The sequence below is a fragment of the Mauremys mutica genome, chromosome 7 (assembly GCF_020497125.1).
Source record: "Mauremys mutica isolate MM-2020 ecotype Southern chromosome 7, ASM2049712v1, whole genome shotgun sequence".
NCBI lineage: Eukaryota > Metazoa > Chordata > Testudines > Geoemydidae > Mauremys > Mauremys mutica.
In genome coordinates, this window is record NC_059078.1 from 76,115,517 (window position 1) to 76,137,970 (window position 22,454).

The 22,454-nt window shown below is 46.4% G+C and overlaps 1 protein-coding gene across 2 annotated transcripts in view; it reads right to left on the minus strand.

The window, feature by feature from the left end:
* Positions 1 to 422: 422 nt before the first annotated feature.
* BMPR1A (bone morphogenetic protein receptor type 1A) overlaps positions 423 to 22,454 on the minus strand; it is a 216,850-nt gene continuing 194,818 nt past the window's right edge. For both annotated transcript variants that reach the window (XM_045024178.1, XM_045024179.1), the window contains 2 exons: positions 10,774 to 10,904; positions 423 to 5,206 (listed from right to left, as the gene is read on the minus strand). In XM_045024178.1, coding sequence (XP_044880113.1) covers positions 5,081 to 5,206; positions 10,774 to 10,904 — 257 coding nt within the window. In that variant the 3' untranslated portion in view covers positions 423 to 5,080. The remainder of the gene's footprint in view (positions 5,207 to 10,773; positions 10,905 to 22,454) is intronic.

The window sequence follows — 22,454 nt, forward strand, 5'->3', positions numbered from 1 at the left end:
ACGCCCCCCCTCCACCCGCCCAACAGAAAACCCAGCTCAGTGGATTTACTTTATGTAAAAGTGTTTTTTGTAAAGCCTTTTAAAGTGTTATGGTATTTACTCAGAATATGTCTAAACTACAATTAAAAACCCATGGCTGGCTCATGCCAGCTGACTCAGGGTACGTCCATACTCCCCGCCCGGGTCGGCAGGTAGCGATCGACTTCTCGGAGTTCGATATATAGCGTCTCATCTAGACGCGATATATCGAACTCCGAACGCGCTCCCGTCGACTCCGGAACTCCACCACCGCAAACGGCGGTGGCGGAGTCGACGGGGGAGCCGTGGACTTCGATCCCGCGCCGTGAGGACGGGTAAGTACTTCGAACTAAGGTACTTCGAGTTCAGGTACGCTATTCGCATAGCTGAACTTGTGTACCTTAGTTCGAACCCCCTCCCCCAGTGTAGACCAGGCCTCAGGCTGAGGAGCTGTTTAACTGCAGTGTAGACATTCAGGCTCAGGCTGGCACCTGGGCTCTAGGACCCTGCGAGGTAGGAGGGTCCCTGAGCTCAGACTGCAGCCCAAGCACAAACCTCTATACTGCAATTAAACAGCCCCTTAGCCTGAGCCCCGGGAGCGCAAGTCATCTGGCATGGGCCAGCCACAGGTATCTAATTGCAATGTAGACATACCTTCAGTATCACCAACATTTTGCCTTGCAAAAACTTCAGCAATAAATATTTGGGGTGGGTGGAAATCAATGAATAATTAAAAATGGTGTTTCATTTTTACATTTCTGTTGATTTATTTAGACTACCACCAACTGTTTTCCTTAAAGACTTCAGAAAAACACATCAAGATTAAGTGTCAGCAAATAAATCATAGCTAATAAAGATGTATAATTCAAATGGCACTTTATGAGATGAATACAAATATTCCAATATAGCAGTGGTTCCCAAACTTGTTCCGCCGCTTGTGCAGGGAAAGCCCCTGGCGGGCCAGGCCTGTTTGTTTGCCTGCCATGTCCGCAGATTCAACAGAAATTGATTCCTGGAGCAGCGAACCGCAGCCACTGGGAGCCGCGATCGGCCCAACCTGTGGACGCGGAAGGTAAACAAACCGGCCAGGCCCGCCAGGGGCTTTCCCTGCACAAGTGGCGGAACAAGTTTGGGAACCACTGCAATATAGGAATGGATTAAATTAAAAAAACCTCCATGTTCTGAAAGAGCAAGCTTATGGGACATGTGCATAAACATTTTCTTTTTTATTGTTAAAAACCCAGGGCGATGGGTGGGTGGAAGCAGCTTATTCTAAATTATTGATTTCATTACTCATTCCAAATATTTTCTAACTACCTGTGCTACTCTTGGGGGAATTCTGCAACACTGCACATGCACAGAATTCATGGCCCCTACAGATTTCTTTGCTTCCCCACAGAAAAATGACTTCTGACGGGAAAGCAAAGGGAAATCGCAAGAGCGGTCACACGCCCCTCCCCAGCAGTGCAGGCAGGTTAGTCTGAGTGCCCAGAGAAGCCGGTAGATTCGTAAATCAGACATAAGCCGGGGCGAGAGGGCTGGGCAGTCATGTGTGAGAGAGAAAGAGACACTTTGTCCCTCTCGACGCTATTGTGGATAGCTCAGTGTGAAGGGGCAGGGCTTTGGGGGTGTTTCTGAGAAGGTAGATGTGGAGCAGGCTCTGTCCCCACAGGCAGAGTAGAATGTAGCAGCCTGCTTGCTTAGTGAATTGTTCCTATTGTTCTTAGTAAATTCCCCAGGAGTATAAAACAGGTGTAAAAAAATTAAGGCTCCTTTATATTCCCAAAGTGGTGTAAAGAAGCCTTATTGTAAAGGACAGTATGGCCTTATAAATGCTTATGGTGCTTTAGTGATCAGAATTGATCTAAATTTTTTGACTGAAAAATTTTCCCATCAAAATGATCTCCATGAACTGATTTCTACTGATCTTCCTGGAGATGGTCAGTAGCCAATATAAACTGTGAGTCTGAGCCCTCACTTGCTCTTCAATTGCCTATGATATGACACTTAGCATATGACTGCATATATTTGTTGATTAATAACTAGAAGTAAAGGGTAAATACTAGCTACATTACTACTAGACAGAGGGGGCTTGGGGATTTCCTGCAATGCTCCCCTCTCCCATTCTCCATCCATTGTATTGTAGTTTAAATAAATTTCCAAAATAATTGAAACCAGTGTGATTATATTGAGTTATATTAACAAATAAAATATGCAGAATTTTGCAGAACTTTAAAATATTGTGTGCAGAATTTTTCATTTTTTGGCACAGAATTCCCTCAGGAGTACTAAGCAAACTAATGCACAAAGACATGCTTAACAACTTCAGCCTCATCTTATATCTTTCTTGGCAGTGGATGGAAAAAAAATTTAAAGCCCTTTTTTTCATCAGAATTGTGGCACACTATTGTCTACCACTGTCTTCAAATAAGTTAAAATTATACTTGACACACCCATGAATTGTTCAACCAGAATACATATTAATACTTAAAGGCTTTAATGAACAAAAAGTAATAACTTTATTTTTAAAAAGAAATGTCCCTTGAGATAACTAGTTTTCTATAAAATATGTAGCATTGTTAAATAAAGGCTGTACATCACAACAGAAAATAAAAAATACTGCAGTCTTTTGCCTGACCACTTACTTTTTTTTGCAAACTATGGAACAGAAGTGAAAAAACCCAATAGTAGATAGTTATGTGCAGTTGTTCACAAATGCATATTGGAACTTCATTAAGCTATATTTTCTATTGTATTTTCAAAAGACATTTTAACACAATTTCAAAGCAGTCTCCATGTACCCATTTTAAGATGACAGATAATTTATCAAAAATCTTAATATGAAATCGCTACGTCTGAACAATTTCAACATTATTCCTAATTCCCCACCCTCCAAATCTGGGCTATAGCATGTGTGCACACATGTACCTATGACCAGGTGTTTTAAAATAGAGCACATTACACACTATATAAATACCTTCCCTTTTTAAAATGATCTAGAACAAGGTTTACAGTACAAGGTTAGAGGCACTTAAATTAGGTTTAACTGAACTGTTCCAATACTGTGTTTTTAATCTCCAGAAGATTCAAAGCACTGAGAGTTTAAATTTGAGTTATGGTGCTTTTTCTGACTTCAAACGAACAGTGACAAAAGTAATGGAATATAACTAATGGCCCGACTTTACAGTAATCATTTTAGATTTTTTGGCCTTTTATATCAACCTGTCTTGGTCAACAAAAAAAAGGAGCAGAAATTTAATTTCCTGTGCAAGCCAAATGGCTTTCATGTAACTAGCTAGCTGCTGCAGTACAGAATCGTATGCACAGCACTGCATATTATACAGGAACCCCATACCAAATCCTGCAGCAATGTTAATTTATTGTACCTCCATTAAAACACCTTTCAATCCCATTTCTCCCATACCCAACAACACACGTCCGATTCAGTTGAAAATACTCACTGATTTACAATTAGTCAATGATGATTTTCAGGAATGATAGTATTTGATTATATTTTTTCAATGTGTCCTCTAGATGGCCCAGCTCTTAGACAGTAACGATGCTGTCAGGGTGATCTAGCTCAGAATCTCCTTTGCCTGCCTCATGCATGCCAGTCAGCTTCAGCGGTTCATTTCAGTTCCCCAGGCCTTGGATGACACTGTATTCTCTCAGTTTCCTAGCTGCCCAGCCTGCACTTCTGGGAGTGGGCCCTAGCTGCAAACTGGACTCCAGCTGTGGCTCTCAGACCTCCCCTTCCTGCCTGGTTCTGTAGAATAGTGAAAGGAGCATGCAGTGCAATCCATTTAATTCCCTCTCATGGGGAAAGATGCAAAGCATGAAGCAGCTGCAGACAGGTCCCAGCAGGGTAGAGAAACAAAACAGAAAGCCAAAGGTGTGGTTGCTGCAAAATGGTGAAGTCTACAGCAAAAATGATGACTTCGGTGGTACCCTGAAAAAGCCAAATTCCACAACCACACAATCATGGAGCATACTGGGCCCCAAGTGAGATGATTGAGGCAGATCACACCTCTCAGTCACTGTTTCAGGCTCTTTGCAGACTCAGGGCCTGTCTCCACAGCGGGCCAAGGCACACTAGAGAAACGTGATTTCTAAAGTGCACTCATGTGCTGCACGCTTACTGGCCTGCAACAACCCTGCTGGCATACACTAAAATGTTTCCTAGTGCATGTTAACAAGCAGCATGTACATTAAGCACCCTAGGAAACTTGTAGTGTGTGCCAGCAGAGTCTACATGGATCAGTCAGTATACTTTAGAAATCACACCCCTCTAGTGTGCGCATTACTCCACCGTGTAGACAGGCCCTCATATGGACATTGGTTTACACTGTTCACATTTCCGAGGTTCTCTTTGCAACCAAAACAGCACAGAAATGTAATTATTTCAACATGAAAATTGAGATTCTGGAGCACAATTCTGTGTCGAGGGGTGAATTCTGTGGCAAATCCTGAAACTGTGTAATCAGGGAACATATGGGACCCTGGCCATAAGTCTTTCTGTGAATTTAAATTATCATCTATCCCAAATGGCAGCCAAAGAATTCTGGCACACACATAAAAGACCCATAAAAGGCATAGGAACTGTTAAACTGAGTAGCATCTCAAACAGATTCCTAACCTACAGTCTATTTCAAAAAGACTTGGTATAAGCCAACTAGGTTTTTATCAGGTTGAAGGCAAAAAGCTTATATTTCTCCATCTTTGTTGAATCCATTTAGCTTTTTAAGGCTTTCACAGAAAGCAATTTAGTACCCAGAGTTTCACTGGAGACTCACTAAGCGTGACTGAAGTCTCAATGCAGCTTAAAACAAAAATGATACACATATTTAAAACAAGGCTGTCCATATATGTAGCATGTAGTGTACAGAGACTCTCAGCATTATATTCTACAAAGTACTGAAAGATTTAATATTAGCAGCCTGTAAAAGTGAGATGAGGAAGTGGACTGAATCTCAGTTGCTTCCTCTTCCCACTTAGTTCCCACCCTTATCAGGGTGAAAAGTTTTAGGAGTCCAACTCTGCTCCTCAGTACTATGTTATTCTGTCAAATCTTTACATCTTGTGATTCCACCATCTTGGCAAGTGTCTTCTTGATCCTCAAGGCTGTAAGTCTAGAGGCAGGATTGTGGGCCCAGCATTCAGACATTAACTTCAACACTGCTCTTAAACACTGAAAATTAAAAAACAAAAAGGATAGTATTGTAAACAATAATGACTGACAGTTGAAATGGCACAAGTTTTAAGGAGGACACTGGTGAAACTAGTAAGCCAAAAAGGTTAATTCTTTTAAATATTTTGTTAATTTATTTACACTATACTTTGACAATTATTTCCCCTGAATAAAGTAACATGGGTATCTCCAACACTGACTTGATTTAGAAAGTGTGCCTTAGTTACAACACAACATCAAACTGGTGCTCTTTCTTTTGTTTTATAAGAGCTGAGGGATTCATTTACATTTATATTTACTGCCTGAATTAAAAAATGGAAGAGGACTATAAAGTTTCAGTGGGTCAGGCTAACATCCCATAGCAGAGTAATGAGGTGTCATACAGTGTACCCATTGTTTCTGACCAGAGGGAAGGTTGGCATGACAAATGGTCAAATGGGAGAAATCAGGGCATTTCCAAAAGAAATGGATAATCTCTGACAGGGTGGGAAAAGAAGTACTATAGCATGCATATAGCTGCTATTTCAAGCAGGTAGATCATATTACTTATCCACTAACCTCAATAGTATCCATTTAAAGACCAAATATTCCTGTTTAACCCATAATTACATAGAATGATAAAAAACCCTGCACCTCATGGGAGAATGTTTATTACACAGTAATGCTGAATTGATAATAAAATATATGCATTTTCTAATCTTGATCACAGTGTAAGGTAATTCACACCAATTTGGGAGAATGTGTGACAAGACTAGTAAACATTTGAAGGCTGCCAACAGTCTTTGGAACCCTACCTTAAAAGGTTTACTCAATTTCAAGCACACTGAAAATAAATGCAAAATTTTGAACACAATTTTTTGAGCCTCTTAAACAGCAAATTAATGTAACAGGGATGGCCAAACTGCACCTCGTGAGACGCATGTGGCTCTTTTACCGTTAAAAGTGTGGCTGAAGGAGCCCACCAAAATTGGGCTGTGTGTTCTGCACTGCAGCAAAGTGGTGGGGCTAGGGGTTTCTGCCAGAAATGACTGGTGCCTGCTGAGAGTATGGGGTGTGTGTGTGTCACAATTTCAAGGCCCCCCCGCCTCCCTGCAACATCTTGAATTATGCGGCATGCCCTCCCTCTTACTTTCAGTGGCCCCTTCCATTAGAGCCCAGGTGCTAGCTCCATGTGGAGAGGCAACAGCAAACACCTGGGAACTGTAGGAAGGGGCCGCTGCTTTAGCGCCATGGGGAGAGGCAGCAGCAAAAGCAGAGGCTCTCCCTGCAGTTCCCAGCTGTTTGCCACTGCCACTCCCCATGCCTGCAGCTCCCAGCTTGCCGGCTCCAGCAGCTGCCGTGCAGAGGGAACCCGATGACTTCATATGCCCAAGCGGAGCCTGCAAACCACAGCAAAAATCTGGGGGAGCATGTAAACCCATGTGCCACCCCCCCACATACGCATCTCCTCTGGCTTCTGCCCAATGGGGAGGGGTGGTCTTGGGGCTTCAGTCCCGTGTGACTTGCCTGCCAGTGCTTGGGGCTTCAATATATAGCAGCATATCTGAACTAGCACTACCTTCAAACTAAACATTGGAAATTATGCAGCCTGAGCTACAGTTACCCTTAATAAATGGGCATTTTAATCCCATTATTATTTCACCTTTTTCTGGTATACTGACCCTAGAATACCACTAATTCTCCTAATGGAGCTCAGGTACACAATGAAAACAGGAACAATGCAAAACCTAATGATACTCTATATGAGATCTCTCTGAGTAAAAAGGAAAATGAAGGTTACTTACTTGTGTCCAGAGTTCTTTGAGATGGACTATGCATATTCCCACTCATGGGATGCTCTGACCAGCACAGCCTGAACGGTAGAACTCTAGCCAGCAGTGTTCTCTGGAACACTCATGTCTGTCCCTCAGCCCTCCCATCAGTGAACATTAAACCTTCCATGGCAAGGATATAAAAGGGGTATGGCGGCCAGCTGCCTCAGGTCCTTTTCCCATGGCCTCAGGTCCTCTGAGAGTAGGACTTCAAGGCAGAGAGGAAAGGTGTGCAGAGTGTGAGAATATGGAGAGTCCATGTCGAACAACTCCAGTTACAAGTAAGTAATCTTCATTTCTTCTTTGACTATCATCTGCATATTCCCACTCACAGGACAGTCTAACTATGGCAACTCTGACCCAGGATGGTGGGACCATGGAATCCCAGTAAAATGAGAATTGCATTGCCAAATTTTGCATCTGATCTAGGTTTTAACTACTCTAAGGAGTAGTTCCTAGTAAAAGTGTGGATTGTACACCACATTGTTACTCTTTATGTTTCTATTAAAGGAATATGTCTAGCGAATGCAACAGACACTGCTTCTGATCTAGTAGAATGAGCTCTAATTCCTTCAGGAAGACAGGAATTCATCAGCTTATAAACTTCAATACATAACCTAACCCATCTTGAAAGAGTTTGTACAGTGACCTCTCCTCCCATTATTCCTCTTTTCATAAGAAATAAAGAAATTGGGAGACTGCTGAAAATGCTTAGTTCTATTTAAATGAAAACTAAAGCCCTTCTAACGTCTAGCACATGAAATCTAGTCTCCTCATCTTGAGTGTGAGGCTCGGGAAAAAAAAGCTGATAACAGATTTATAGAAAAATATAAGACTCTTGGGTGTGTACAGAGAAATCCGTTATCCTTATGAAAGACAGTAAATGACGGGGACAGCATTATCACTTGTAATTCACTTATGCGCCTTGCAGAAGAGATAGCTATCAAGATGACTGTCTTAATAGATAAAGAGATCAGCATCAAATGAATGTTTCATTAACTGTGTAGGCACTATGTTTAAATTTGAAGATGGTACAGGATATCCAACTGGTGGATAAAGATTATTAAGACCTTTCAAGAATCTTTACATCATGAGTAAAAACTAATTTACCATCCACAGGGACATAGTAAACTGAAATTGCTGCAAGATGAACCTTGACTGGTGACAAACAGAGACCAACACTTTTAAATAGGGCTGTTGATTAATCGCAGTAAATTCACGCGATTAACTAAAAAAAATCGCAATGAAAAAATTTTGATTTATCGTGCTGTTAAACAATAGAATACCAAATGAAATTTATTAAATATTTTGGATGTATTTCTACATTTTCAAATATATCAATTTCAATTACAACACAGAATACAAATAATAATAATAATAAATGGAGATATATCTATCTCATAGAACTGGAAGGGACCCTGAAAGGTCATTGAGTCCAGCCCCCTGCCTTCACTAGCAGGACCAAGTACTGATTTTGCCCCAGATCCCTAAGTGGCCCCCTCAAGGATTGAACTCACAACCCTGGGTTTAACAGGCCAATGTTCAAACCACTGAGCTATCCCTCCCCCCAGTGTATAGTGCTCACTTTATATTATTTTTATAACAAATATTTGCACTGTAAAAATGATAAACAAAAGAAATAGTATTTTTCAATTCACCTCATACAAGTACTGTAGTGCAATCTCTTTATCATGATACTGCAACTTAAAAATGTTGATTTTTGTTACATAACTGCACTCAAAAACAATGTAAAACTTTAGAGCCTACAAGTCCACTAAGTCCTACTTCTTGTTCAGCCAATTGCTAAGAGAATCAAGTTTGTTTACATTTATGGGAGATAATGCTGCCCACTTTTTAATTATGTCATCTGAAAGTGAGAACAGGCGTTCTCATGATACTGTTGTACCTGGAACTGCAAGGTATTTACTTGCCACATGTGCTAAAGATTCATATGCCTCACCATACTTCAGCCATCGTTCCAGAGGACATGCTTCCATGCTGGCGACTGTTGTTACAAAAATAATGCGTTAATTAAATTTGTAACTGAACTCCTTGGGGGAGAATTGTATGTCTCCTGTTCTGTTTCACCCACATTCTGCCATATATTTCATATTATAGCAGTTTCAGATGATGACCCAGCACACGATGTTCATTTTAAGAACACTTTCACAGAAAATTTGACAAAATGCAAAGAAGATACCAATGTGAAATTACTAAAGATAGCTACAGAATTCAAGCTAAGGTTTAAGAATTGGAAGTGTCTACAGAATTCGAACCACCAAAAAAGAAAATCAATCTTCTGCTGGTGGCATCTAACTCAGATGATGAAAATGAACATGTGTTGGTCAGCACTGCTTTGGATTGTTATTGAGCAGAACCCATCATCAGCATGGATGCATATCCTCTGGAATGGTGGCTGAAGCATCAAGGGATATATGAATCTTTAGTGCATCTGACATGTAACTATCTTGCGATGCCAGCTACAACAGTACCAAGCAAATGCCTGTTCTCACTTTCAAGTGACATGGTAAACAACAAGCAGGCAGCGTTATCTTCTGCAAACGTAAACAAACTTGCTTGTCTGAGTGATTGGCTGAACAAGAAGTAGAACTGAGTGGACACATTCTAAAGTTTTACGTTGTTTTGTTTTTGAATGCAGGGTTTTTTAGTACATAATTCTACATTTGTAGGTTCAACTTTCATGGTAAAGAGACTGCACTACAGTACTTGTATTAGGTGAATTGAAAAATACTATTTCTTTTGTTTTTTACAGTGCAAATATTTCTAATAAAAATAAAGTTTGCACTGTACACTTTGTATTCTGTGCTGTAGAAAATATCCAAAATATTTAAATAAATGGTATTCTATTATTGTTTAACAGCATGATTAATCAAACTTAATTTTTTTAATCGCGTGATTAATTGTGATTACTTTTTTTAATCACTTGACAGCCCTAATAAGAAGTAAGATAGAATATGTAAGTAATCAGAGCTGTATATGGATCTACATCAGTGGTTCTCAACTTATTTATCCTTGTGGGCCGCATATGCGGGACCCCCAACCCTGGGAGGGCGAGCTGGCAGCACCGACCCTGACGCCGTTGAGAGATGAGGGAGGCACATGAACATGCTAACAAACACTTCTAGCTAGAGTTCTATTGGTCAGGCTGAACGATCTGTGCATCCCATTAGTGGGAACATGCACAGGACACCTGAAGAACTGTGCAGCACTACCAATGAGATCTCTCCATGAAAAAGCAATGGGGCCACTAATGATCTACTCCATCCTCTCCTCAGGTCTACAAACACAGTAGTATCATCTCATATTCCACAGTGTTGAAAATGTCTGATATATCCAGTATGACAGAAAAAAATATACTGAGGTTTAGTGTGATAAATTGCATTAAAATGACATGTTTAATTGTAGGTCCATTCAAAAACACAGGAAAATATTAAAGCCTAGCTCTAGATTGGTTTGGGGTGAGAATGTGACCATGCAGTTGGTTGCTGGTGAGGTATTTCTCCTTCCCATCCAGATGGGTATATAAAAAGATCAGGCATGTAAAAGCGCTACCAGTTGTTCTCACACATTAGTATTTTTATTGTGGTCAGAGATATTTCAAAACATTAGAATGTCCAATTTTGTGGCCTACTCTACTTCCATTTCAGAAAACTTTTGGGAAAGACTAAAATACTCTTATTATATATTAGGGGCTAAAGCTAAACTCCTCCCATTTCTCCCTTTTGGTGTACTTACTTCATCGCTATTCCATCTGTTAGATACCACTGGGCGTAGGCGCTTGACGCACACCACCTCTCTCATATCTTCATAAGATGGATCGTTCGGCACCATGTCATAATATGGCAACTGGTACTCTTCAACAATACCTGAAATGTGTGTGAAAGATCAGGGTAATATATATGCAAGAACAAACTAAATCCATAAATCTGCTCCTAATCTAAACTCCTAACTAGCCAAAGAAGCTTAAATTAACACAAAATTCTCTTGTCAGCAACTTAAACTCATCAGTGGTTGAAAACTACAGGTAACACAGAATTGTACATAATATCACTTGCTGAAAATTTATAGTTGATGGTGGACATTTAGGACTAAATGCTGACTTAATTATCTGTAGTCCCACTTAATGTTTGGAGCTATCTATCCTATTACATACTACAGAGCTACTCCCTACAACAGAGGAGTGCATACATGCATCTTCCACTTTATTCCGAGACTGCCTGTAATCTTCCTATTTCACCTAGTTTACCACATCCAAGAAGTGTACTTCACTGAACATATAAAGACAGATCACTGTCCCAAGAAGATGCAGTCTAAATTAGGATGAGAGGGTTACTCACCTTGTACAATAACTGAGGTTCTTCGAGATATGTCCCATCCACTTTATGTGCTTGAGCATCCCTGTGCTTGTAATCGGAGATTTGTGGTAGCAGTGCCTGGTTGGGTTGCACATGCACAGTCTCCATCTTGCGCTGCCTCAAGCAGTTAATTGGCGCTGTGCGACCAACCTCCTCTCTGTTCCTTCTCTACTGCAGCGCATGAGCGTGAAACTTTGAAGTAGAGGGGCAGAGGGAGGGTAGTGGAGCACCCACAGGGACATACATCTCGAAGAACCTCAGTTACTGCACAAGGTGAGTAACTCTCTCTTCTTTGAGTGACGTCCCTGTGGGTGCTCCACTTTAGGTGACTTCAGAGCAGTGCCCTCCAGTGGAAGGGAGGGGCTTTGGAGTTGACGTTGTGGCAGAGGATAATACAGAGAGTCCAAATAATGCATCAGCTGTTGCAGGCTGCTCTAATGCGTAGTGCTGCATAAATGTATGGGTAGAGGACCATGTCACAAGTCTACATAGGCCAGAATGGGAACACTGTTCAGAAAAGCGATCAAAGTTGACACTGCCCAGGTGAAACGCATGCGAATCCCCATAGGGGGTTGCAGGTCCTGTGGCTGGTAACACAGTTTGATGCATTCTGAAATCCATTTGGAGATCCTGTGTTTGGATATGGCATCTCCTTTTGATTGTTCCAGGACTGAAACGAATAATTTTGGGACTTGCGGAATGACCTTGTTCTCTCTGTGTAAAAAGCCAGGGCCTTGCGAACACTGAGGATGTGAAGTGTGCATTCTCACCTATCCTTATGTGGCTTAGGATAGAACGTTGGTAAGTTGATGGGTCGGTTGAGGTGGAATGAGGAGGCAACCTTAGGTAAGAACTTTGGATGCGGTCAGAGTGATTTTGTCTTCGGAAAATACTGTGTAGGATGAATCAGCCATGAGGGCCCCTAATTCCCCCACTCGTCTTGCAGATGTAATGGCGACTAGAAAGGCCACCTTCATTGACAGGTGGAGAAGTGAGCAAGTGGCTAGTGGCTCAAATTGGTATCTGGTGAAGCCCCAGAGAACTAAGTTGAGGTCCCATAGCGGCATGGAAGTGTTGAGGCTTTTCAGAAAATGTTTGGTGGTATCTTATGGTGGAAAGCTGCTATGGCTGAGAGATGTACCCTGACTGAGCTAATACATAGGTCTGATCTCTTAAATTCATGCAGGTAATCCAGAATCAAAGGTAAGGAGGCAGATATTGATGTGGTCTGCTTCGTGTGACACCAGGAATCAAAGTGTCTCCATTTGTGTAGGTATGTGCAGCAGGTAGTCGGTCAGTGAGCACTTATTAAAATGTTCTGTACTTCTTTGGAGCATGTCATTTCAGGTCCCTGGAGCAACCACGTTTTGAGATGGAGTGTCTCTTGGTTCGGGTGCAGAGTTCATCTCGAGTCTTGGGACAGGAGACAAGGTAGGAGAGGAAGAGTTCGAGGTCTGCACACTGACATTCTGAGAATGTAGAGGAACGATGTTTGACAAGCCATGCAGGGGCTCTCACTATTACTGTGGTCTTGTTTGCTTTGATCTTGGGAGGCACTCATGCCATAAAGGGAATGGAGGGGCGGGGGAGGAGGCATATAGGTGGGAAGCATCCTCCATTTGATGAGAAATGCATCTCCCAAGGAGTGATGGCCCATGCCAGCCCTGGAGCAAAACAACTGGCATTTGGAGTTGTACTCCATTGCAAAGAGGTCTACTGTGGGGAATCCCCATTATTTGACTATGTTGTGGAGAACCCTGGTGTCAAGTTCCAACTTGTGGTCCTGAGAAAAGTTCCTGCTGAGTGCACTTGCCGTAGTGTTTTGACATCTGGGCAGGTACGCTGCTATAATGTGGATGTTGTGCTGGATGCACCAGTGCCAAAGTCACATGGCCTCTGCACACAGGGAATATGAACATGAACCCCCCTTGTCTGTTTCTGTAGAACATGCATGCCAAATTGTCCGTGAGTATTTGTATGGTCTTGTTTCTGAACATGAGTAGGAAGGTGGTGCATGCATTGCGAACAGCTCTAAGTTCTAGCAGGTTTATGTGATGCCAGGCTTCTGTTCGGGACCAATGACCTTGAGCAGAATGTGAGTTCAGATGTGCTCCCCAACCTATGAGGGACGCATCCGTCGTAATAGTCAATGTAGGAGGGGCTTGGGCACTCTCAGGCATACATTGTGTGGTTGCGTTCACCAAGACAGAGAGTTTTTTACTTTGCTTGGCATTGTGAGGCGTTTGTTTATACTGTGTCTTCGTGAGCAATAAGCTGTACAGAGCCAAGCTTGTAGGGTTCGCATATGTTGCATGTTGAGCAACGAAGGTCGATGCGGCCATGTGACCCAGTAATTCCAAACAAGTCCTGGCTGTTACCTGGAGTCTGTTGAGTGATGTGGCAATCAGATTCATTCACTAAGGGTTAACTTTTATTTATTTGGTTTTTTTTGGAGACCTAATTGCGGAAAGAGGCCTATTGTTTGTTGGGTAGCCTCCATTGCTGCTGGTCAATTTGCTGTTTATAGCAGGCAATCATCCAGATATGGAAATATCACGATTCCTTTTTTGCAGAGGAGTGCAGCGACTACCGCGAGTACCTTTGAGAAGACTCGGGGAGAAATGGACAGACCGAAGGACAGGACCTTGTACTGGAAGTGATCTGGTCCGAGAATGAATCGGAGAAACCTCCAATGTGATGGGTGAATCATTATGTGGAAGTATGCTTCCTGGAGGTCAAGGGCTGAAAGCCAGTCCCTTCTTTCTAACACTGGGATAATGTTGGCCAGCGTCACCATCTTGAAGTGCTGGTTTCTGACGAATTTTGTTGAGCCGTCAGAGATCGAGAATGGGTCTCCATCCTCCTGTTTATTTTGTGTGTGTGAGGTAGTAATTTAAGCAGAAACCCGTCCCTTTGTATTTTGTTGGTACTGGTTCTACTGCTCCTCGCCGGATGAGGTGGGTTACCTCCTGTAGCAACAGATCTTTGTGAGAGGGGTCCCTGAACAGGGACGGGAAGGGTGGGTAGGTATGGAGTATCCAATTTCAATTATCTCCAGCACCCATCTGTCTGTAGTGAGAGATTGCCAAACTGGGTAATAGGGGAGTTAAATGGTTTTCAAATGGCTGGGAGATGGTATTAGTTTCCAGTGTTGAAAGTTGTGGGGATCAGTCTACTGCATCTCATCGACCAATGTCGATGAGATGCAGTAGACTGATTTGACAGTTATAGTCTCCTGGGGGGGTGGGGTGGGGGTCACTGTTTCCGGGCTTGTGGCTTGTATTTCCTGTGTGTCTGTGCAAATTGAGTGGACCGGAAGCTTTGTGGGTTATAATACCTTTCTTGTCTTCTATTTATCCTAAGAGTATAGATACCCAGGGACTTCAGAGACTCCCTTGAACGGCAGGTCCTCCATTGTTGCTTGCACTTCTTTGGGGAAGCCAGAGAGATGCAGCCAGGATGCCCTCCTCATTATGATCATGGTGGCTGTGGATCGTGCTGCTCTATCTGCAGAGTCTAGGGCAGCTTGCGATGCCACCCTGATGATCAGTTGGTCCTCGGAAATGAGTGCAACAAATTGCTTTTTTTCCCCCCTCAGGGAGAAATTCAATACAATCTGATAGTGTGCCATAATTTGTGTGGCTGTATTTGGCTAATGACGTATGATTGTTTGCCCCTTTCATTAACAGCATCCACTACCAGGGACCTTGGTGTGGGATGTGAAAAAAGAAAAAGTGGTTACCTACCTCTCGTAACTGTTGTTCTTCGAGATGTGTTGCTCATGTCCATTCCAATAGATGTGTGCGCGCCGTGTGCACGATCGTAGGAATGTTTTTCCGCTAGCAGTTCCCGTCGGGTTGGCTGTGGAGACCCCCACAGGCGGGTGTATATAGGTCCCTGCTGACCCGCTGCCTGCTCAGTTCCTTCTTACTGGAATACCCCGACAGAAGGGAGGTGGCCGGGATTTGGAATGGACATGAGCAACACACCTTGAAGAACAACAGTTAAGAGAGGTAGGTAACCATTTTTTCTTCTTCGAAGGATTCCAATAGGTAACTTCCAAGCAGTTCCCCCGGGGGGAAGGGTCGGAATTCACCTGGTTGCTGACTGCAGGATTGCCCTGCCAAAGGCTACATCATCCCTCGCCTGCTGGGTAACGGCGTAGTGTGACGTGAAGGTGTGGATGGAAGACGACGTTGCTATCTTGCAAATGTCCTGGATAGGGACCTGCGCCAGGAATGCTGTAGATGATGCCTGCACTCTGGTGGAATGCGCCGTAAGCAGAAGGGGTGGAATTTTAGCCAGGTCGTAGCAAGTCCTGATACAGGACATGATCCATGATGAAATGCGCTGGGACGAGATCTGGAGCCTCCTCATCCTTTCTGTGATTGCAATAAAGAGCTGTAGTGACTTACAAAAGGCTTTGTGTGCTCAATGTAGAATGCTAGGGTATGCCTAACATCCAGGGAATGGAACATGTGCTCCCTGTTACTGGCATGAGGTTTAGGAAAGAACACAGGTAAAAATACGTCTTGTTCACATAAACCTGGGAGACAGCCTTAGGCAGAAATGCAGGATGAGGGCGTAGCTGCACCGTGTCTTTATAAAAGACCGTATATGGTGGTTCGGAAGTCAGCGCTCTGAGCTCGGATCCCCTTCTGGCTGAGGTCATAGGCACTGACTCCGTGGGTGCTCCGGAGCTGGAGCATCCACGGGGAAAAAGCTTCTCATCCCACTCCCCTCCCCAGCTCACCTCTGCCTCCTCCCCTGAGCACACCGTGTCTCCGCTTCTCCTCCAGTGCTTGCCGCAGTGAAACAGCTGTTTTGTGGCGTAACAAGCTGTGAGAGGGAGGGGGGGAGGAACAGGAACGCGGCGCACTCAGGGGAGAAGGTAGGGAAGAGGCGGGGCCAGGGAGGGGGTTTGGGGAAGGAGTCCAATGGGGCAGGGAGGGGGCAGAGTTGGGGAATGGACTTTGGGGAAGGGGTTGGAAAGGGGGCAGGGCAGGGGCAGAGTCGGGGCAGGGCTGGGGGTTGAGCACCCACCGACACCAGGAGAAGTTGGCACCTATGGCTGAGGTTATGGCCACCAGAAAGGCCACTATCCAGGAAAGGTATGACAGAGGGCAGGTTGCCATGGACTTGAAAGGTGGCCCCATGAGTGCGGACAGGACAAGGTTGAGGTTCCACTGGGGAACGGGCTGTTGTACCTGGGGATAAAATCTGTCTAAGACCTTGAGAAACCTGCCCACCAGGGGATTATCGAACACTGACCCACCCACTGCCCCTGGGTGAAAGACACAGATGGCAGCAAGGTGTACCCTGAGAGATGACATTGCTAACCCTTGCTGCTTAAGGTATAACAGGGGAATTGGAGCTAGCTATGATTCAGTTCCCCTTTGCCGAGACCAAATGGAAAAATGCTTTCACTTTGCCAAGTACGTGGTATGAGTGGAGGGTTTTCCCAGAAAGACCTTCCTCACTGGGTCCAAACACTGAAGCTCAAGAGGGTTCAGTTTCCATGCCACGAGGTGGAGGGACTCCAGAATGGGGTGCTGCAGATGGCCGTGGTCCTGTGTGATTAGGATCAGACAGACACGAACCACCACTGGTCTGTCCACTGAGGTTCAACAGCCTGGTGAACTAGTGCTGGCAGGGCCACGCTGGTGCTATGAGGATCAAGGAAGCCCTGTCCGGGCGAGTCTTGAGGACTCTGTGTCTGAGAGGGAAGGGCAGAAACGTGCACAGCAGGTGACCCGTCCATGAAAGGTGAAAGGCATCCGTGATGGAGCCTGGGCTGTGGTTCAGGAAGGAGCAGAACTTCTGGCACTTCCTGTTGCTCCGTGTCACAAACAGGTCTATGTGGGGAGAGCCCCACTTCTGGAAAATTGAGCGTGCAATGTCCAGCCGGAGGGACCATTCATGGCCGTGAAACCAACGGCTAAGGCAGTCAGCTAGCTCGTTTTATGCCCCCGGAGGGTGCGACGCCTCAAGGTGTATCGAGTGGATAATGCAAAAATCCCACAGCTCGAGGGCTTCCTGGCACAGGGGAGAGGAGTGAGCACCACCCTTTTTGGTTATATAGAACATCGCTGCAGTGTTGTCCCTCAGCACTGACACACGTGCCCTGCAGGCAGGCCTGGAACGCTTGGCATGCCAGATGAACCACCCTCAGCTCCCTTACATTGATATGCAGCGATAATTCTGTGTGGGACCATAGTCCTTGGGTCCTGATATTGCCAGGTGCGCTCCCCAATAGCATAGGATGGGGTTTGGCAAAGGGTACTCCTGCACAAACAACTTGTGGTTGCTGCCACCAATGGATGCGACGGGGGAGGATAACTATCGTGTCCAGCAGGTCCCTGTGCCAACCATGCCTGGAGGGACCGAAGGCATAACCTGGCATGCTGAATCACGTATGTGCAGGCTGCCATATGCCCCAATAGTTTCATGCAATCTCTGGCCATGGTTGTGGGAAACCGGTGAAGGTGCTTGATAATGTCTGTGAGTGCTTGAAAGTGCAGCTCCAGCAGGAATGCCCTGGCTTGCATGGATTCCAAGAGAGCCCCTATGAATTCTATTCTCTGCATTGGGGCCAGTGTGGATTTAGGCACGTTCAATATGAGGCTCAGCATGTGGCCCAGGCCAGGGACACATGCTCTGCAGCCCATGCTTGGGACTCGGCCTTGATAAGCCAGTCTTCTAGGTATGGGAATACTTGCACCTGACTTTTGTGGAGGAAGGCTGCCACGACTGCCATACACTTAGTGAATACCCAGGGGCCGCCGAGAGCATGAACGGGAGCACCCTGAACTGATAGTGCTGGCCATTGACCATGAATCTCAGGAATCATCTGTGGGCCAGGATAACAGATATATGGAAGTATGCATCTGCCAAGTCGATGGTGGCATACCAGTCCCCCGGATCCAGGGAAGGAATGATGGTAGCCAAAGAGATCATGTGAAACTTCACCTTCCTTACGAATGTGTTGAGAACTTGCAGGTCCAGGATAGGCTGGAGCCCACCTTGGACTTGGGAATGAGGAAATAGTGGGAATAGAACACCTTGCCCCTGAACTCCTGAGGAACCTCCTCTATCGCCCCTAGAACGAGGAGCAATTGCACCTCCTGCAAGAGGAGTTGCTCGTGAGAAGGGTCCCTGAAGAGGGACGGGGAAGGGAAGGTGGGAGGGAACACAATTAGATAGAACATCCCGCCCCTACCGTGCTGAGGACCCAACGATCTGACATGATCTGGGACCAAGCATGGTAGCAGCGGGAGAGTCGATTCATAAAGGGGAGGGGGGGGAGGATCCGAGACTGAAACCAATGCTCCGTCCTCAGGTGCATCTTCAAAAGTTTGGCTTCGGGCCAGGGGGCTGAACCCTGGCCTTGGCCTGAGGAGGACTGTGGTGGGCGCCTCTATTGTTTCTGCCCTGTCTCCTTGGCGAGTCTCGGAGGCCCAGAATAGAAGTGGGACGGGGGCTGAGGCTTAAAAGCTTTCTCTGAGGTGCCGGGGTATGGATCCCCAAAGATTTCAAAGACGCCCACGAGTCCTTAAGGCTGTGCAGGTGAGAGTCCGTATTTTGGGCGAACAGGCCTGCACAGTCAAAGGGGAGGTCCTGCATAGTGTTCTGGACCTCGGGTAGTATCCCTGAGACCTGGAGCCACGCACTGCACCTCATTGTGATGGCGGTGGCAACTGTCCGAGCTGCAGAGTCCGCCACGTCCAGTGTGGCCTGGAGGGAGGTTCTAGAGACCACCCTGCCCTCCTCAAGGAGCGCGCTAAACTCCTTGTGTGAGTCAGCCAGGAGTAACTCCTGGAACTTTTGTCAACAAGCTCCAAGAGTTGAAAGCATAGCAGCTGAGTACTGCTTGCTGGCTGGCGGCTCGAAGCTGGAGCCCCCCAGTCGAGTAGACTTTTTGGCCGAAAAGGTCAAGCTTCTTAGCATCCCGTGACTTAGGCGTGGGACCCGGCAGCCCTTGCCGCTCTTTGTGGTCTGCCACATCAACTACCAAAGTCCCTAGCTGGGGGTGGGTGAAAAGGTGTTCGTACACTTTCTGCAGCACAAAATATCATCTTTCCACCCCTTTAGCAGTGGGTGGTATAGAGGCTGGAGTTTGCCAAAGCACCTTAGTGGTGTTTTGGATCGTTCTTATGAGGGGCAAGGCCACCCTAGAAGGACTCTCAAGGGGTAAGTTTGTCCACCATTGGGTCAGACTCCTCCATGACCTCCTCTGCCTGGAGATTAAGGTTTAGGGCCACCCTCCTAAGGAGGTCCTGGTGACCCTTGGTGTCCATTGCTGGCAGAGTGGTGGTGGTGCCTTGTCTGGTGAGGAAGAGGAGGCAGCCCGTGGGACAGGGTCTTCCTGTCCTTCCGGCTCTCTGGTGGTTAGGTCAGGTACCTTGTAGCCTCCCGTGACTGGAAGTGGCTCTAGTGTCACTGATGGCGCTGAATCGGGTGCTGCGCCTGAGCATGACCGCCGAGAGTCCCTGTCTCGTATGGGGTCCTCAGGAGCCCTGGGGGTGTAGTGAGCCAGCGACATTGCCGAGGGGGCAGCCCGGGGTGCAGATGCCACCGATGCCAGCCTGGAGCCCTGACCCTGATGGTAGGTCGAAGGGGTCCAAAAGGGCCACTGGACTGGGCCCTGCCACTGGAGTGGCCAGGCAATTGCCGGTGTCAATGATTCCACTGGTCTGCGGTGCTGGGACCAGTAGTGGCTGTGTTGAGAGACAGAAGACTCAGTGTCTGACTCAGACTAGTAGTATGTGCCCGTCCATGGGCGGCAGAGCCGGATGGCACCAGCGAGTGGTGCCAGGGAGATGGTGAGCAGCGCCGTAACATCATAGGCTTGCCATGATGATGAACCAGAGGCGATGCCGCCATCAGTGCTGCAAAAGGTGCTGGAGCCACATATGGTGCCGGGCTAGACTTTACAGCCAGTGCCACCGCTGGTGCCACCTACAGTGCCTGGGCTTGCGGGGCCGGGGACTGCACCATCATGGCATTGAGGTCTTGTGCTGCCTCATAGGTGTCAGACGTGGAGGAAAGGTCGAGCTCTTCCTCTAAATCCTCCCAAGTTGGGGAATCCATCAGCACCGGACTCAACGGGCCTCCCGTTGGGGCCGGAGTCAATGGTGCCAGGTCTTGAGGCCCAGACTGTGGGTGTCCCGCCGGAGGACGCATCCCGCTTGTGTCCCCTTGTGGCTTCTTGAAGGGGGAATGACCCCTGTCCACCACCTTTTTCTTATGCGGCACTGGGGACTGTGAACGTTGCCGCTTGGTGGAACTGGTCTTACGGGTTGGGGAGCGGCACTGGTGCTCCTTGGAAGAGTCCTTCCTCAGAACTGGGACATCCCGCAATTAGGCCAGAGCGCTGCGCACCAAGGATGCCGGTGCCACTTCCAGCTGCGGGTGGAGGGCCACCTCCATCAGGAGGAGCTTCAAATAATAGTCCCAGTCTCTCTTAGTTCTGGGTCTGAAGCTCCTGCAAATGGGGCACTTATCTGTCTGATGTCCCTCTTCTAAACACTTGAGACAGGCAGCATGCAGATCGCCTGTGGGCATAGGTTTTATGCACCTCTCACATGCCTTAAACCCCTGCGACCAAGGCATGCCCTGGCACCTGAGGAAACTAGGACCAGGGGGAAGCTCCCCGAAGTAAGTCCAACTAATCTACAACTAATATAAAATGAACTAACAACTATATGCAACTAAGAAAAGGGCACCACTAGGTAGGCACTTGTGAATGCAAGAGATTGAGCTGTTCCAATGACTGTCACTGGCAGTAAGAAGGAACTGAGCAGGCGGCAAGTTGGCAGGGACCTATATACACCACAGTCGACCAGATGGGTACCGCTGAGGAAAAACCTTCTGATGACTGTGCACACAACACGCACGCACACCTATTGGAATGCACATGAGCAATCACACAAAGAAGAAACTCTCTTCCCTTTGCAGGGATATAATATTTCATGTCGGACCTCTTGCAGGTTGGAGCGATTGTTGCAGCGGTCTGCCAGACATGCTTGACAGGTTCCATGATTACATCATTCATGGGGGCAGGAGGCATGATGATGTCATCCGGGAAGGAGGAAGAAAAATGGGTTATTGGTTTGACATCCTGGGTCAGAAATTTCTTCCTGTTTGCCCGTCATCTTTTCAGGGGGCTCAAATGATCCCAGTGCGGACAGCACAGGTGAGTGCCATGTACCTTCCCTGTGTGGGGTAGGAGGTTTGAGGTGGTGTGAGGGATATCTATGGGGCCCAATATTGCCACTGTGGAGGGAAGGGCATAGGAGCCATCCAAGGGTGTCTGTAACGCTATTGTTCTTTGGCCCCTGGTACAGTACCTCTTGTGTGGTGGGGCTGGTTTGATCATTTGGCGGGTGGGAGAAGAGTGCTGCGAAGGATATGTCTCTCCCTTGTCCTCATCTTCACTAGAAAATGGGGGAGCAGATGGTGGAGGAGTGGTGGGATGGCTTGGTACCGACGGTGCTGTGGTGATCTTGGTGCCAAGAATGGGAGAGTCAGGTGTTGAGGACACCATAAGGTCTTTGGGAAGGAAGAACTGTTGTGGTGCTGACAGCCCCAGGGCCACTGATGAGGTAATGGTGGATACTGGCTGATGTGGAGCTGTTGTCTGCAAGGGTGCACTTGTCAGTTGCACTATACTGACAGGAGATGGCACCATAGGCTGCAGTTGCTTTGATGTGCCCGGTGCGGAGTGTTGGCATGGCTCCACTGGTGCCGAGGCATGGGTTTTCTGTTTCCCCTTGGTGACTGCATTGGAACTAGATGTCTTGAAGCCGTTAGCTCTCACAGTACCCATGGTACCAGAGGGTCCTACCATCCTGGTCTGGGGAACACTGTTTCTTGCTCGGTTCCTGAGCCGGTGGGGACAGCGCATGTTTCTTTGCCATCTTTTTATCTGGGTGGTCTGTCTCGTGAGTAACAGGCAAAGACGAGCCCCTGTCAGAGACTGCAGTTGGAGAAGTGTATCCCAGAGGTATCCGTGTTTCTGGCTCCGACGCCGGGTGGAGAGACTTCTCCATTAGCAGCAGT